This window comes from Pelophylax lessonae (genome assembly GCF_965119305.1).
Source record: "Pelophylax lessonae genome assembly, chromosome: 11".
Lineage (NCBI taxonomy): Eukaryota > Metazoa > Chordata > Amphibia > Anura > Ranidae > Pelophylax > Pelophylax lessonae.
This window is the reverse complement of record NC_138778.1, coordinates 34,649,812-34,666,138: the sequence shown is the minus strand read 5'-3', so window position 1 is coordinate 34,666,138 and position 16,327 is coordinate 34,649,812. Positions and strand designations below refer to the sequence as shown.

General features: G+C 40.6%; 1 protein-coding gene across 1 annotated transcript in view; it reads right to left on the bottom strand.

The window, feature by feature from the left end:
* The window catches only part of BPIFB2 (BPI fold containing family B member 2), a 45,004-nt gene extending 29,599 nt beyond the window's left edge, over window positions 1–15,405 (bottom strand). The window contains exons 1-7 of the mRNA XM_082272500.1: window positions 15,372–15,405; window positions 12,619–12,747; window positions 10,283–10,415; window positions 9,219–9,323; window positions 6,609–6,755; window positions 2,356–2,416; window positions 744–804 (exon numbers count right to left, since the gene is read on the bottom strand). Coding sequence (XP_082128626.1) covers window positions 744–804; window positions 2,356–2,416; window positions 6,609–6,755; window positions 9,219–9,323; window positions 10,283–10,415; window positions 12,619–12,724 — 613 coding nt within the window. The 5' untranslated portion in view covers window positions 12,725–12,747; window positions 15,372–15,405. The remainder of the gene's footprint in view (window positions 1–743; window positions 805–2,355; window positions 2,417–6,608; window positions 6,756–9,218; window positions 9,324–10,282; window positions 10,416–12,618; window positions 12,748–15,371) is intronic.
* Window positions 15,406–16,327: the final 922 nt, after the last annotated feature.

Below are 16,327 nucleotides of genomic sequence, written 5' to 3'. Positions count from 1 at the left end.
TCTGCGATTAACTTGTTTTAGTATGTTGTGACACTACTGAATTTGCTGCTGATTTCTGGTGTTCCACTACATACATCATCTTTAAGATCTCATATTTTTCTTATACCTTACTGGAAGGGCATAGGTTCACTTCTTTCTATATCAACAGGAACAGATACAGCCAAAAAAACTTGACAGGTGTTAAAAACCTTACCTTCATTCAAAAAATAAAAAAAAAATAACAAAAAACTGAAAAAACTTTGGCTATAGTTCCACTTAAAGCAGAACTCACTCCATGGATTTAATTGTTTTCCAAAACAGTTACATTCAAGGCATGCCATGAATGGTAACTGTCAGAGTTGCTTGTTCTTTCAACTCAACTGTCAAACCATCAATCGGATGATGTCATAACTGATCACATGTGCAGCACCATGGCAACTGCAGATCAAACAGAGCTTCATTGGGTGTAAAGGATTGGAGGGTTTAATTCTGCTTTAGGGCTAATCCAGAACCATAGGATGATGGAATGAATAATGGTAGTGTGCCCATAGCCTCATCTTGCCATTGGTTCATTACTGTTATTTCTGCTGTATTCTAAGCTACATATAAAGCTACAAATATGGTATTTTATCAACACAGCAAGGAGCAAGACTAGTAATAGAATATATGCAAAAAATAAATAAATAAATAATACATAAATAAAGCTGTCCTGGGCAATTTTGCAGTTTGTATTGCTCTTGTTTTAGCTAGTAGCTATTGCTTACCAACCAACATGCCCAGATTTGAGTTAAATCCCAGGAAAACGTTTGATACGGATACACAAAGCTGAGGAAAAAAACAGAAATCTTTATTACATTTGATTCTGGAGTAGTTAAAGGAAAGATTCATCGTAACTGCTAAAATTAAATGAAACCTAGATGTGTTCTAATAATTTATCGGTCTCAACAGACAATAACTCTGATTCTGGAGTACCTGAAGGAATGTTTCATTGTAGTTATAAATATAAAACGGAACTTAGATATGTTCCAAAAGTATTATAAGTTCCTAGCAGACAATAATTCGTAATTCAGCTCATCTGTCGTCTGCCTTAAAAAATAAAATAAAAAAAAAGTTCCTGCATAGTTTTTAAGTCTTTATGGTTATAGTCTGCTGGTGGTCTATGTTTAGCTCTCTGTTTAGCTCTCTGTATGTAGGAGTACTCTCAGGCATTCGGGATGTACTGTAGATTTTTTTGTAGAGCTCATTGCTTTACCACATGGGAATTCAACCTGTGGCCTTCCAGCTGTTGCCAAGCTACAATTCCCAACATGAGTGAGCTCAATATGAGGATATACCATGGCTTTAGACAACTAAATCGTCATTTTGGTCTCTATTTTGCTCTCTTATTGGCGTTATTTAACATCTGTTGGATCCGCTAATTTGAGCTGTCTCCAATCCTGGTTGTTGACATGGCGCATTGATGTGTCCTAACTTCCGGTTTAGCGGTCCGCCACGCTTTGCTGACGTCACTTCCGCCCAATCCCAGATGTGATGTCGGCATATCCGGGTCCACAATCCAGAAAGAGGCTTGGGGTGGACGATGGTTAATGCCGTCCCCTCTAGACGTTTTCTCTCAACATCACTTCCTGCTATTACTTTCCCCTCGTAATTGAATTGGCTTATTGTTTTGGCGCTATACTATAGTGAGGTTTGGAACGCACGCCGGCTTTATTTCCGGTTTCCTTGCGGTCCACTGCCTATTTCCTATAGGTGTACCCAATAATTTACTTCTATATATATATGAACAATGGCTACCTGCTGACTTTATCTTTTGAAAAAGGCATTTATGCCGAAACATGTAAAAAAGCTAGCGCTGCACATATTTTTGTATTTGTACAATTCCCATCATGCTTTTGCCTTTGAGAGTCATTTTTGTAACTATTAGCTTTGCAATGCCTAATGGGACTTGTAGTTCTGTAACAGCTGGAGAACCGTTCTATAACAGCTGGAGAACCACAGGTTGGACACCCATACCTATACCACTATTGGAAGAAATAGCTTACAACATTCTGAGGGGCATGTAAGCCACATGTCTCATCTTTACCATAATATGACCCATGCAATATGCTACTTTTATTTTGCTAAACACAAAATGTGGGCCTTTCCCAAAAAAAGAAACAGTTAGAAGATAGATAACTATATATATGTCACTTTGCCCAGGAGGGGCTGACCACCGCCGTATATAGTCGGGCGGCGGTCGGCAAGTGGTTAAGGTGTTATTTTGGCTACACACCAACACATGAAGACATCAGTTTGTTGATTTGTACTTCTGCTGTGTATTGCATTTTTACAACACTATTTAACAAAACAAAGCCACACATCTTGTCATTCACTTACCATCTCACTAAGGACCGCTTCAATATGACCTTTTATTATATTAGTTAATGCGGGAAGTATACTGGAGAAAAATAAAAATGTCAGTAAAACATTTTAGGTAACATAATAAGTAGTAAGTAATGTAAATTAGACCAAAGTCCATCATGTTCAACAAATTCTGCTTCTAATACTAGTGATAAAATATAAGACAAAAGAAAAGATTAAGGGAGGGATTTACTAAAACTGGTGCACACAGAATATGGTGCAGCTGTGCATGGTAGCCATTCAACTTCTAGGTTTTAGGCTCGATTCACATATATGCGAATCCGATGTGTTTTTAACCACATCTGATTTCCATAACGTGCGAATTGGACCGGCTTTCAATGAAGCTGGTTCACACAAGTCCGGGGTGGCCGTGGTCCTTTCTAAAAAGGGTCCTGTGCGATTTTGGGTCCAGTTTAGGTGTGAACTCAAGTAATATTTTGCACCTGAATCACATCTGTGCCGGTGAACAAAACTGCACTGGACTGCAAACCGCAGCTGGACATGTGTGAACCCAGCCTTATAGTCAATGCCCAATTGAACAAGCTGAGGTTAGAAGCTTATTGGTTACTATTCACAGCTACACCAGATTCTGTGTGCACCAGTTTTAGTAGATCTCCCCCTAAGGATTAGTACTTTCTACCTCTCTTCTAAAAAGCAGGTTCCTAGTCCAAAGTTTTATGTATCTACTGTCTTACAATGCCTCTTAGTAATATTGCTGCTTCATTGGAGTGCTGTGTGCTGGCAGAGCTGAGTAATAGCCACACCTCTTAGCACAAGAGCCCTCTAAGGGACTTGTATTGCAGGAAAGGGGAAGATGTGTGTCTGAGCAGGTCTGTGTGAATTACTAAAAGCCGGAGATTTATTATGTTGTCTATTAAAATCTTTTTTTAGACACACTTTACAATTGCTGTAACAAGAAAGTGGAGGAAAGATGGTAAAAATGTAGGCAAAGTTGGTCTGACTACATTTCTATTTCTGTGACTTCATTTGGGACTTAAAAAAGCTGAGTTGAGCTGGAAAGCGGGGCCATCTTACCGAATGGGCAAGCTGGACAGTTGCCCGGGGGCGCCACTTGCCTGGGGGGGCCCCACCTTCCCAGCGACCCAGCCCTAGCCAAGCATTAGTCCCAATTCCCGTGTGCATCTCACTTAGCAGGTGGAAAGTGCCTGTTGGCCCTGCGCTGCTGTCAAGCCACTTAGGCCGTGGAGGAGGAGCCCACAACTGCAGGAATGCCTGTCCGCCTCCACGGGAACAGGCAAACACAGGACAGTCGAGTCTGACCCCCGTCCATGTGTGTGTTCACCGGACCCAGCCGCCGAACTTGGAGGCTGTCATTATCCTGGCACTGCTGTACCAATAAACAGGGCCGCTGATAGGGGGGGATCACCAGCCCTCTTGTAGGGGGCCTGAGCACACAGGAGGGCCCACACAGAGAGGGGGATTAGTGATGCACAACAAATACAGAAATCTTCCTCCAGCACCTGAATCTGATCTGTCCCTCTCCCTGCTATCAGCTTTTATCTGTTGAGAAAGAGACAGTCGTCCCTCACTAATGCCCCTCCCTTGTGTGGGCCCCCCCTCCCAGCACTTATCTATGCTCAGGAGTTTATTTGTAAATTGTAACTTTGTTTCTCTCTCTCTGTCTCTGATCAAGGAGCTCCAACTGCCCAGCCTGTATATTTTTCTCATCTCATCTTTTTTATTTAACATAGTTTTTTTAGATTTAGCAGGAATTATGTGAGTTATGTTATATTTGTGTCTGCTAAAAGTGATTTTGTTGTAATTTTAGCTAAATATATCTTTAATATTTTCTTGGGGGGACCCTGCCAGGTAGTCTGTACGGGGCTCCGCGATTTCCAACAGCAGCCCTGCCAATAAATATCGCCTTATAGATAATTTGCATTTTTATTCTCGTTGGTAATTGTGTAGGCAGGGCCCCAGTGCACTGCATTGCCTGGGGCCCTTTAATGCTCTTAAGGTGGCACTGCTGGAAAGTGTCCCCCTGGGCTGTCTGTGCTGCCAATTTTAGCTGACACTCACAACTAGAAAAGCAAACATTTATTTCCTCTCTAGTAATTTACAGATGGTATGGCTAGTTGGGCTCTTGATAAGAGTGCCCACTATGCCTGCCCCCTCCTTCCATTTATAGAAGATGTACTATAGCATCTATGAATAAAATGTGACCTATGAGTGGATGAATGAAAAACTGCCTCCTCCATTCATAGATCATTTTTCATTCATAGAAGCTATATGGATATATAAAGGGGGAGGGGAGTAACATGGTTAGTATCAGATATAAAGCAAACGGCATATTGGGTAAAAGAGGTAATAATGAGTATAATGTATAATATATAATCTAGGATCCATAAACTAGACATTAGTGTTATGTAGCGATTTGCTAAATGTTACTGACAAGAACAATGGGAAGGGGGGGGGGGGAAGGGGCGGGACTTTGTATGAGGTGTGTGAGAACGGATGGCAGATAAACAGTAGAATCATAAGTACAAAAATGCAATTTACTGATCCATATCATCATAATATATGACATAACCGTGAATGCATGGTACAAACATTGCAATAGAGAACATAATATTTGACAAATCATGCAGAACTTGTAGGATGTGTATTGGAAAGAAATGTATATTAATGGTTATTGCCATATATAGAATCCATTATTCCTTCAATTCCTTCAATTTTGGATGTTTGAAGGATGCACATTGGTAAGCTCGACGCGTATCGTGGATCAATTCCACTTCATCAGGAGCGGGTGCATCCCAAATACCACTTAACAGTGGAGTCATTAGGGTGAGGTAAAAATGTTGTGGACAGTTATCCAGGTGGGCATGAAGTCTTAGTCGGAAGCTGTGGTGGCCTCATCTGCGGCCAGTGGGGCACTCCAAGTGGACATTCCAAAGGGATGTATAAATGGCCCCAATTCATGGGTGGTGAGGATGTTACATGGAACGATCCCAGGGGATTACTATATAAAATATAAAATAAATGTGTAATGGCTAATATGTTACTATGGAAGTATTGGAATACTATGATGACACATATATGGGGAAATAGTACCCATCCCAGAGGGAAAGTAACCATGAAGAAATGCACCTGTGATTGCCAAAAAAATATGAGTGCCGAAGGGTGAAAGATTTTTCCCCCCCTTTCTTGTCAGTAACATTTATCAAATCAGCTACATAATACTAATGTCTAGTTTATTGAGCCTAGATTATATATTATACATTATACTCATTATTACCTCTTTTACCCAATATGCCATTTGCTTTATATCTGGTACTAACCATGTTACTCCCCTCCCCCTTTATATATCCACACAATTAGGGATGGAGGCACATAGTTCCTGTAGGACAATGTCTCATATAAAGTCCCAACTTTTTAATTCAATTTTGTTTTTGTTTTTTGTTTTTGTTCTGTTTTTTTGTCTTTGACATAGAAGCTATATATTCTATGAATGGAGGAGATGGCCAGAAAACGCAGACATAGTCATCAGTTTTGACCAGTGCATATGACAGGTCCCTCGACTCTATTAGCCCACCCTGCAGTGGAAGAGCATGGCACCAGGGCTCAGGTGGGATCGGAGGAAGAAGAGTTAAACTAAAGCACAATCCAACAGCTCAAAGGACTCATTGCATAAATTGTAAGTAAAAGGCTTTTTTTTTTTTGCAAACACTCTGAAGTTGAAAGATTCCCTAAGACCTCTTGGCGTCAGCTCTGCAGGTTGAATAGCTCAGAAGTTGTAGGCTTTCCACATCTCCCTCTGAGGGTCCTTTCACACGGCGCGGTCCGTTCTCTGCTCAGCGGGAGATTGATCCACTGATCCGGGCTGAGCAGGCAGATGAGCTGTCAGATTCCCCGCTGTCCTCTATGGGGAGATCGGATGAGAACGGACCGCCTGTTCGTTCTGATCTGATCCCATCTGATCCACCAGATGGATGGAAAATAGGTTTCCATCTGTCCGGATTTCATGGACAGGATCGGAATCGGATAGCTGCAGACATCCGCTGCCCCATAGGGATGCATGGAGCATCCGATCCAGTCCATCTGAAAAACAGACAGGCAGATCGCCCATGTGAAAGGACCCTAGAATGTAAATATTTTGCTATATTTGCACATCTTACATTTTTTTAAGGTAAAATTGTGACTGAAACAGAATATGTTATATATAGCCAATGTTAAAGTAAGTGTAAAATCAATCATAATAACATTCATACCCAAGGGGTCCTGTGACTCTTATTCCTCCCAGCACAGACTTGCAAGCTGAAACACTGAGTATAGGGATACCTCTTTCTGTCCTGGTGACTCTCAGATCTGCCAGAATACCGGCTCCTGCTTTGATATCAATTTTTCCAACAAGGAGTCTAAAAAAAAGAGATAATCAGGCAAGAGTAGGAACAAGATGATTAGAAAATATCCATACACAAATGTGTGTTTTTACAAAAAAAACATGTCCGCATTTGAGAATTATTATTATTTTTTCTACAGATCTGTATTAAATTCAATGCATGTGAAAAATGTGTGTCTTTATGAATATACTGTCTCTTTAAATCCTTGGAAAACCGGAGTCACAATTTTGAAAAACATGCTGTTTGCTGCAGCAGACCAGGCCAATATTACCTTATCGCAATTCATAGGTGAACAAGTTACCAAAAAACAACATTTTCCGTGACACAGGCAAATTTCAGAAATGATAACGAAAATTATAACCGCAGTTGATAAATCATAGGAATTATCTGAAATATTATATGCCCAAGTTCAAAGATCAATCCCAGATACCGAGCCATAATCATATCCTAAAACTCCAAAGCTCAACACAGTTAAGAACAAGATGCATTCATGCCTTGACTTGTATTGTGTTGTCTTTGAATGAGTCCTTAAGGTGCATGTTTTAGATACGTTATTGAAGGTTTAAACTCTCTTTTGTGTTATTTTTTCCCCTTTGGTGTAGTATTCTATTCACTTCCTGTCCTGGAGGCACAACAGGAACTGACAGAAAATGCCTGAGAAGTGAATAGACTTCGAATCATAAAGAGTTATCATAGGAAATTAGAGTACCTACTGAAGGGTCTGTACCTAGTTTTCTTGATCTTGTAATAAAGTGTGTCTGGTGTCTATGTAGCACTGCCCCCTAGGGAGCTGCTGAGATTGGATTCCCCTGAGTTACCCATAGCAACAGTCTATAAAACGTATCACTTTAAGACTTGGCTCAGACAATAAACAGTCCAGGGGATTTGGTTTTTGTGTTTTATTTTAGAATTTGGATGGGAGAAGGGATGAGTGGGATACTCCAACTTGAACTATGCACCTGTCCTGTTGAGGATAACTAGCTGTAGTGTATGCGGCAAGGCCGCTGCTTCACCTTGCCACTGAAGTGAAGATAAAGAAAGTGAACTCTGTTTAGGTTACTCTTCAGGGTCTAACTTGGCACCCCCTTTTCTCACTTGCTGTGTGTGCTGGCTCCAGTCCACTGACTCTCACTGGATTGGTCCCCTTCCTAGGCAGACCCCTGTCAAGCTCCCTGGTTCTCACGGATATTGTTTTTCCTCAGGTTGCTCTGCCACTTGCTACGCAGTCAGTATCCTTTGGACCTCCTAGCTCAGCACCACCCTTCTGGTCCACAAGGCCGACTGCCCACGACCACTTTCCACACTGACAGGAGGAGAGACAGCCATCGCCCTCCTCCTGGGACCCAGCCTCCCGCCCAAAAACGCCCTGCCACATGTGCCCTCGGCCTTTATGGCCCATCCCAAGATGCACCACTGTTGTGCCCACCCACTGGGGCAGCCACAAAAGCCCATGTGTCCCTGGCTGAGCCCCCTCCACTGTTCCACAGGCTCCCCCATTGGACACAGTCGGGACACCCCTTCAGACCAAGTGAATCATACATGGACACATGTAACAGGCAAAACTACTGATCAGGCTTCCCTGATAAGCAGATGGGCAAACAATGCTTTCACCTAGCACCTACCTAGGAGGGAACTACATCTAACTGAGTTGTATTTTCTACTACATTATTGAAACCACTTTGGAGAAAGGTAATTTCCTTAGAGTAGAAATTATGGAATATGTATGAATGTTTGCTCTGTGAGTTCAACTATAGGTGAATACCCACTACCCAGCTCTGACAGTGGTGAACTCCTAAGCTGCAGACCAGACCAGCTAATAGTAGTTAGTAATATTCAAATATATTTTTTTGGTAATGTTAAAGAGGTTGAGTAGCTTCTCCAAGCAACTTCTTTAATTCCAATGAGTGTTAGGAAGACCCACAACATTTTATACACACAGGTATGACAGGCATCTTAATCCCATCATCATAGAATGTGTAGATATTGAGTGTTAAAAAAAACATAGAAGAGACCATTTACAGCATGACCATTTATACCAGAGCCTCATCAGAGGTCCGTAGAAGAACCCAAGCTCATTACGGCTTATGCTGTTCTGATGTCTTTGCAACAAAAGTTGGCTTTTGTTTAATGAACTGATTTCCTTTTAGATTTCCTTTTAGTGTATGGTCAGCTTTAGAGACAATTCTCCTAAATATGGGCAGAAAGAGCAAAAAAAGAAAAAAACTTGCAGAGCTCCTAACCATTTCCTACTTCATTCAAAACTCCATAAAATAAATTTGACTATAGATCTACTTTAATGTCTTTTAGAGAAGGGAAATTATATTTAATTTCAATGTTCAATACATGCAAAATAAATAAATATGGTTTCATCCTAACTTAAAATTGGTTAATCTGTAAGGTGTAAAAATATATTAATATGCTATAAAAAAATATGTTTTACATTATTAAAATTTGCTTTAATTAGTAACAATAACTTACACACTCCCGCTGATTTGAAAACTGGTATCTATAGAAACTTGAACACCAACATTGGGCATCATTTTCACATTGAGCTCAGGCAGTTTGACCTCCAGGATTTGTACTCTATATATGTGAAACAAAGAATTAATATTAGATTTTATATCATTTTTAGGTTTAGTAATATCAGCTAGGTCATATAGCACTAATAAAAATTCTTCCATCTTAGCAGTAGTAAGTGATACACTTTACCAGTTACTAAAGATACAAGCTTTTGGGATAACTCGAATCAAATCAATAATTGTATACACTTCTGAAAAATGAATCTGGGACTCACATATTTATACACAGAGTTACAAGGAGGGGCAAGGAAAGCAATTTGTTTCAAAGCTTAAGGAATGTGGTGAAGTTTCACTTTGCAAAGAATACCCAAATGTGCATAGGAAATAACAAAAAGCACTTTTTCTTGCACATGATTGGATGATGAAGTCAACAAAGCTTTACCACATTCACTTTGCTCTGGGGGAAATTCCCTTGCAAAGTTCAACCTGCGTGGCAAAGTGCCATCCTATTCCACTTAAATAAATTAACCATATTTTTACAACAGGAAGACAAGACAGTAATAAAAATGTTTCCCTACTCCAGTCAAAATTAAATAATAATACCGTTTAAGATTTGCAAAAGCTACCCCAGTGCTACCCCTTTGTAACCCCTGTTGAGTGATTCCAAATGTTTAGAATATTTTAGATAGGGTCAAGAAGTGACCTTTTATGTGGCTCAAAATCAGAACAATTTTTTCAGTCATTTATCAATTAATCAAATGTAGCATATTTTTTTTAGGAACAAAGTCCCTTTTGTAATTTTATATTCTGCAAGGGAATGGTACTCAGAAAGTTTTCAGAGATTTCAACAACCAAAAAATTTGAAATTTCCTTTTTCTAATTTCGGCTATCCTCCTTTGTCCAATTTATTTAGCAATTTGTAGCATGCAAAAATAATTCTAACATAAAATAGGGGCAAGCTTTGTTCCCAAGTTAATACATTTATAAATTGGCAACAGCACCTTACAAAAATGCTGTACATACCCAGCAAGCTTGACGACATTGTCCACAAGTCCCAATCCTAAACCAAGGATACCCCTGTTTCCTCCATTGATAACAGTAGGAATGGGAATGATTCCAAAAGCCTTTTGGAGAGGTCTTTTTTGAGTCTGGCAAGCTGCATAAACACAAAGTTCATAGAAAACATGGTGAACCTTTACCGAGAGAAGGGGGGGGGGGGGGGGTGTCATTGCTGATCTGCTTCTTAAAACAGTTGCCTGGCTGGTGAACCTCTGGCTTCAATACCTTCTGAGTCACTTACCTGGAACAAGTATGTGGAACAAGAGAGTTTGTTAAAGTCAGAAATCTTTATCTGAATACTTGTCCTGAGACCAAGTTTGTTTTATTGGCAATCCTACCAGCAGCACAATCTCCCCTTTACTTGGCACCCCTGTTGGTCCCTAATTATTTATTTTTTTTTACTTTCCTTCCTCCTATGTGAGAGTATTAATATTTGGCAAGTGGCCACCCTGGCACTCAGAGCTGTCACAGTGGCTTAAAGGGATATTAACTAGTTTATGACCGCCCGTCGCAGATGTACTGCGGCAGGCAGCCGCTCCCAGGCAAATCACATGTACGGCGCTCGCTCTCGGTAATCTAGGGGGCGAGCGCGCGCTGCCCTCGGTGCCCTCCCGCCCCCGCTCCACAGCGATGGCTGCCTGACACCCACGATCGTTCCCCGCTGAGAGAGAAGGACAGTCGGCTGTTGTAAACACAGCCAACCGTCCTTCTCCCTGGGATGATCACAGAGCTCATGTGATCCTGCTATATGGGATCACATGTCTCTATGGTCATCTCAGAAGCCATGCCCCCCCCCACAGTTAGAATCACTCCCCTAGGCTCACATTTAACCCCTTGTTTACCAACAGGGTTATCCCCTTCCCTGTCAATGGCAATATTATAGTAACAGTGCATATTTTTAGCACTGATTACTGTAATAATGTCACTGGTCCCCCAAAAGTGTCAAAAATGTCAGTAAGGGGTCCGATCTGTCCGCCGCAATGTCGCAGTCCCACAAAAAATCACAGATCACCGCCATTACTAGTAAAAAAAAAAAAAAACAATAAAAATTACATAAATCTTTATCATAGTTAGTAGACGCAATAACTTTGGCGCAAACCAATCAAAATACGCTTATTGTGACTTTTTTTTACCATAAATATGTAGCAGAAAACAAATTGGCCTAAAATGTAAAAAAAATTTGATTTTTAATTTTTTTTTTGGGGAATGTTATATAGCAGAATGTGAAAAATATTGTTTGTTTTTTTTCCAAGATGTCGCTCTTTTTTTGTTTATAGCGCAAAAAATAAAAAACGCACAGGTGATCAAATACTACCAAAAGAAAGCTCTATTTGTGGGGAAAAAAAGGACTTAAACTTTGTTTGGGTACAGTGTCGCAGACTGCGCAATTGTCCGTTAAAGTAACATAGTGCTAAATCGCAAAATAGGGCCTGGTCAGGAAGGGGGTAAATTCTTCCGGGGCTGAAGTGGTTAAAGTCTCTCTTATTTTTTTTAAATGACCAACATGTCATACTTACCTGCTCTGAGCAGCAGTATTGCACAGAGCAGCCACGATCCCCCTCTTCTTGGATTTCTAATCGGCTCCTGGCCCTTCCCTCCTGCTGAGTGCCCCCAGAGCAAGCAGCTTGCAATGGGGGCACTAAAGCAGGCTCGCTCCCCAGTTACAGCTCTGCATGCCTATTCACACATAGAGCCATAGCTCAGCCCCGCCCCCTATCTCTCCTGAGTGGCTGTGATTCAGCAGTGAGAACCAATGACTCCCACTGTTGTCTCAGCAAATGAGGAGGCAGAGTCCTCAGAGAGAGGAGGCACTCGTGCTTATCGCTGGATCAAGATGGGGCTCAGTTATGAATTATGGGAGGCTGGGGGGGATGCTGCACAGAGAAGGTTTTTTTTACCTGCATGCATGAAATGCGTTAAGGTAAAAAACCTTGACCTTTTAGAACCACCTTAAAAAGAGAGTGTCAGGGCAAATGGAGCAACAAAGGAATGGTAAGTGAAGTTGGTTTGATTGGCATTAAACAAAGTAGATAGAGCAGTGGCATTCAACTTACTGGGTATAGGAGGTCTCATATGTGGCCCCTGATGTCACCAAAGGTTGCACATTATATAATACAATCTGTGATGGTACAGAAGACTACCAAAGCCTATGGATATACAGCAAGAAATAGCCAGAGTCTGCATAGACAGGATTGCATTTAGATGTCATGCTGATCTAGGCACATCTAGAATGAAGATGTGTCCTTATACAATATTTCCCTTTGCCAAACAAGAGAGTGCAATAGATAAACCTTACTCACCGTATTCCATAGCTTCTTGTTTTACACGTAGGACCGTTTTGCAAGGCGTGCTTCTTAGTGGAGAGACCCACACAACCATTAGCGCAGCAATAAATAGCAGCTTCATGATGCCTAGAGTGGGGATGGCTCCTTGGCGTTCAAAGAAATGCAACATTTTGTTTTAATTAGGCTTATATAACACATTAGTCATGATTAAAATATGCAATTAAGCAGATTCATTGCAAAAACCCTTTACTTACATTTCCCAAAGAATAAAATATTCCTAGCTTCTTCTGATAAATAGGTAGCTCTGCATAAACACTGATACTCCCCTTGACACGGCATTAAGAGAATCAGTGTTTTGGCAGAGCTGCCAATTGGTCAGTCTTGCCTGAAAGCTTTCCCTCAGCAGAGGCCTAGTGACCAATGCTTGGGCAGGGGACTATGGATGAGCTACTGTTTGATATGAAAACATGTTTGGACCAAATTTTGCTAGAGGTTCAGTAAATGGGCAAACTAAATGAGTGTTCAACTGGGCTGAACCTCTGGCCACAGCAGGTATTACTGTCATTGCTCATTGTGAATGTGATGGTCTGTGGTTCCCCACAAAATCCACACCAGTACCTTTAGGTCTAGAATTGACTTTAAGGGGGAACCCCATGAAAAACTCAAGAAAAAAAGTGTAGGTCCCTGCCTAAATCTATAGCAAAATCTGAACAACCAGCCTGACAGTACAGGAATGGGAAGGGGGATGAGCATGCCCCCCCCCAGAACTTATTAGGGCAACTCCCCTGGGGGGGAAACACCTGGCAAAGCACCTTATGCTCATGTTAATGAGGATAAGGACCTCTTCCTCGCAACCCTGGCCTATTGGATGTGAGAGTGTGCAGGTGAAGGACTTATCTGAATATGGAAGCCTTTTTTTTTTTTTTTTTTTTAAAAAGGGGGCCCTGAAGCTGGATCTCTTTTTTTAAAAAAAGAGGGTCCCCCAGATGCTTATCTGGGTACCCCTTATTTTTAAAGGGGCCTTTCATCTTACACATACCAATAAGCCCCCTTCACCCCCCCCCCCCCATAGACCCCCACAACTACTGGGACAGGGTTGGAGGGAGGAGGTCCTTGTCCTGATCAACATGAGAACAAGGTGCTTTTCCAGGGGGGCTCCCCCTGGTAAGGTCCCCCCCACCCCCATGTTGAGGGCATTTGGCCTGGCATGATTCATGAGCTAAATGCTTGTCCCCCTGTCAGGCTACATACTCAAATGAGGGTCTGCTATAGATTGGGAGTGTGGAACGCTTTATTGTTTTTTTCTGTGGGGTCGCCCTTAACATTTTTTTCAGCCTCTCATCTGGGATAAGAGTCTGATATAGATAAAGGGACTTCTCGCCCACCTTTTTTATAAACAGAAGCAAGAAGCCAAGAGCTGTCATTTACCAACAATTTAAACTGATTTTTTTCTGTAAATGTCCATTTTGCTGCAATAGGGTATATATATATATATATATATATATATATATATATATATATATATATATATATATATATATATATATAGATATAGATATATATCTATATATATCTATCTATCTATATCTATCTATATATATAGATATATATATAGATATATATATATATATATATATATCTATATATATATATATATATATATATTGTACAGATGTGTCACTTCACAGACAGGTTAAGGGCAATCCTCAAACATGTTGCATGAGGGAAATTTTAATTTTTACGTTTACGTTTAGGCAATGATAAAATTGCTGCTTTCTAACCAATTTTTTTTTGGCTTTGCCCAGCTCCCATGCTATTTGTTTGAAAATCCTTGACTATTAGCCTAGATTATGGCCATTGCTGCTTGTTGTTAACATTCTGCACCTGAACTTCTGTAATGTTTTGCGCACACCAAGCAACTTAGGTTATAAAGAAAATAAAGAAAATTACCTCTGCCCCCACCTATAACTGGCCTTCATAGCAAAGAACACATGGAAGGGCAACGCACATGAGACAAACAAAGATAAAAATTCCCAGTTCAATTTGCTAACCAGTTTGCTTAGCAACAAAATTAACCTGTCTAACAGTTTGCATCAAAACAGGGGTTTAGTTAGCACACATTTGCAAACGCATGTGTAAGCTGCAGGGCCACTCCGCAGCACCCTGTATTACCTGCAGTCCTAACTTTTGTAATTTTATGAGAGTCTTCACAGTGGAAGCACATGCAAGCTAAGGGATAGATAGGGGGCAGTGGACATACTGGATGCCTTTGCTGTCATACCAATGGCTGGGCGTCCATTATGCCCCCAATTACCTTTAGGAGGGTTGGCCCAACTCCAGGCTCACCTGCCCCCTATCTATCCATTAGTTTCATGTGCTTCCACTGTGAAGACTCTCATAAAATTACAAGAGTTAGGACTGCAGGTAAAACAGGGTGCTGTGGAGATTGGCACTATAAGCCCATAAAGATTGTATGCATAGCGCTTTGCTGTCTGAGAACATACAGAAGGAAAGATCAGTGTAACTACCTAATCAAGGTGCATTTTAGTGCCACATCTTCTTTCAAATACAATGTATCTAACCCCAGAAATGAAAATAAAATATTAAATTGCACCTTATGATTCCATGTGCATTAGTTTAGTTTTCTTTTTTTATATTTTCAGGTAATCCTGCAAATAACACACTTCCCATACTAGGCTACACTCACTCACCTCACTATATCTAGGCGCTATTTGTTACCCCCAGTAAAACATTACATGACCCTTACCTGTAATTCTGTATGGCCCTGAGTTCTCTCCTGTAGCTGATCACTGCGGGGAAATTGACACTTTGAATAGCATTTTATATATGATAGAATATTTACAATTTATTAAGTAAACAGCTAGCTACAGAGAGCCAAATCACAGCAAGGGTGTGACTCTCTAAAATATATTTATTCTTTTAAACATTTTGTGAATAGTTGGCTACACAGACCCTAAAGTACACTCATGGGTGTAGCCTGTATATTTACCCAATACCAACTTTTTCTCATGAGTGTTAGAGATATATTTATGTATATATTACCTAAACTATTGCAAACTAGAGTGGATAAAAAATATAATCCCAGCTGAAATCTCTGTATGCATTGGCATTACAATACTGATTTTGCTGCATTGTTGGTTTATTGTAAATCACTATTCACAGCGCTGTCCTTATCTATCAATAACCCAGTGTTACTGTCATACACATCCCTACTACTTATGCATTTATGTGAACACAACAAACAAAATAAAAAGTCCCAATAAATTCCAGAGAATGTTTCTTGCAGTGTCTTGTGTCACTTAAATACAGGGCAGTTTCACCACCTTCCTGCCCAGGCCAATTTTCAGCTTTCAGCGCTGTTGCATTTTGAATGACAATTGCGCAGTCATGTAACACTGTATCTAAACCAAACTTATGTCGTTTTATCCCACAAATAGAGCTTTCTTTTGTTGGTATTTGATTGCTGCAAGGTTTTTTCTTTTTTGCTAAACAAATAAAAAAAGACCGAAAAGTTTGAAAAGAAAAAAGTTTTTTGTTTATGTTATAAAAAGTTGTAAATAAATATGTTTTTTCCTGCACTGATAAGCACTGATGAGGCCGCACTGACAGGCACTGATGAGGTGGTACTGATGGGGTGGCACTAATATGCAGCACTGATAGGCGGCACTGATATGCAGCACTGATGGGCACTAATATGTGGCAC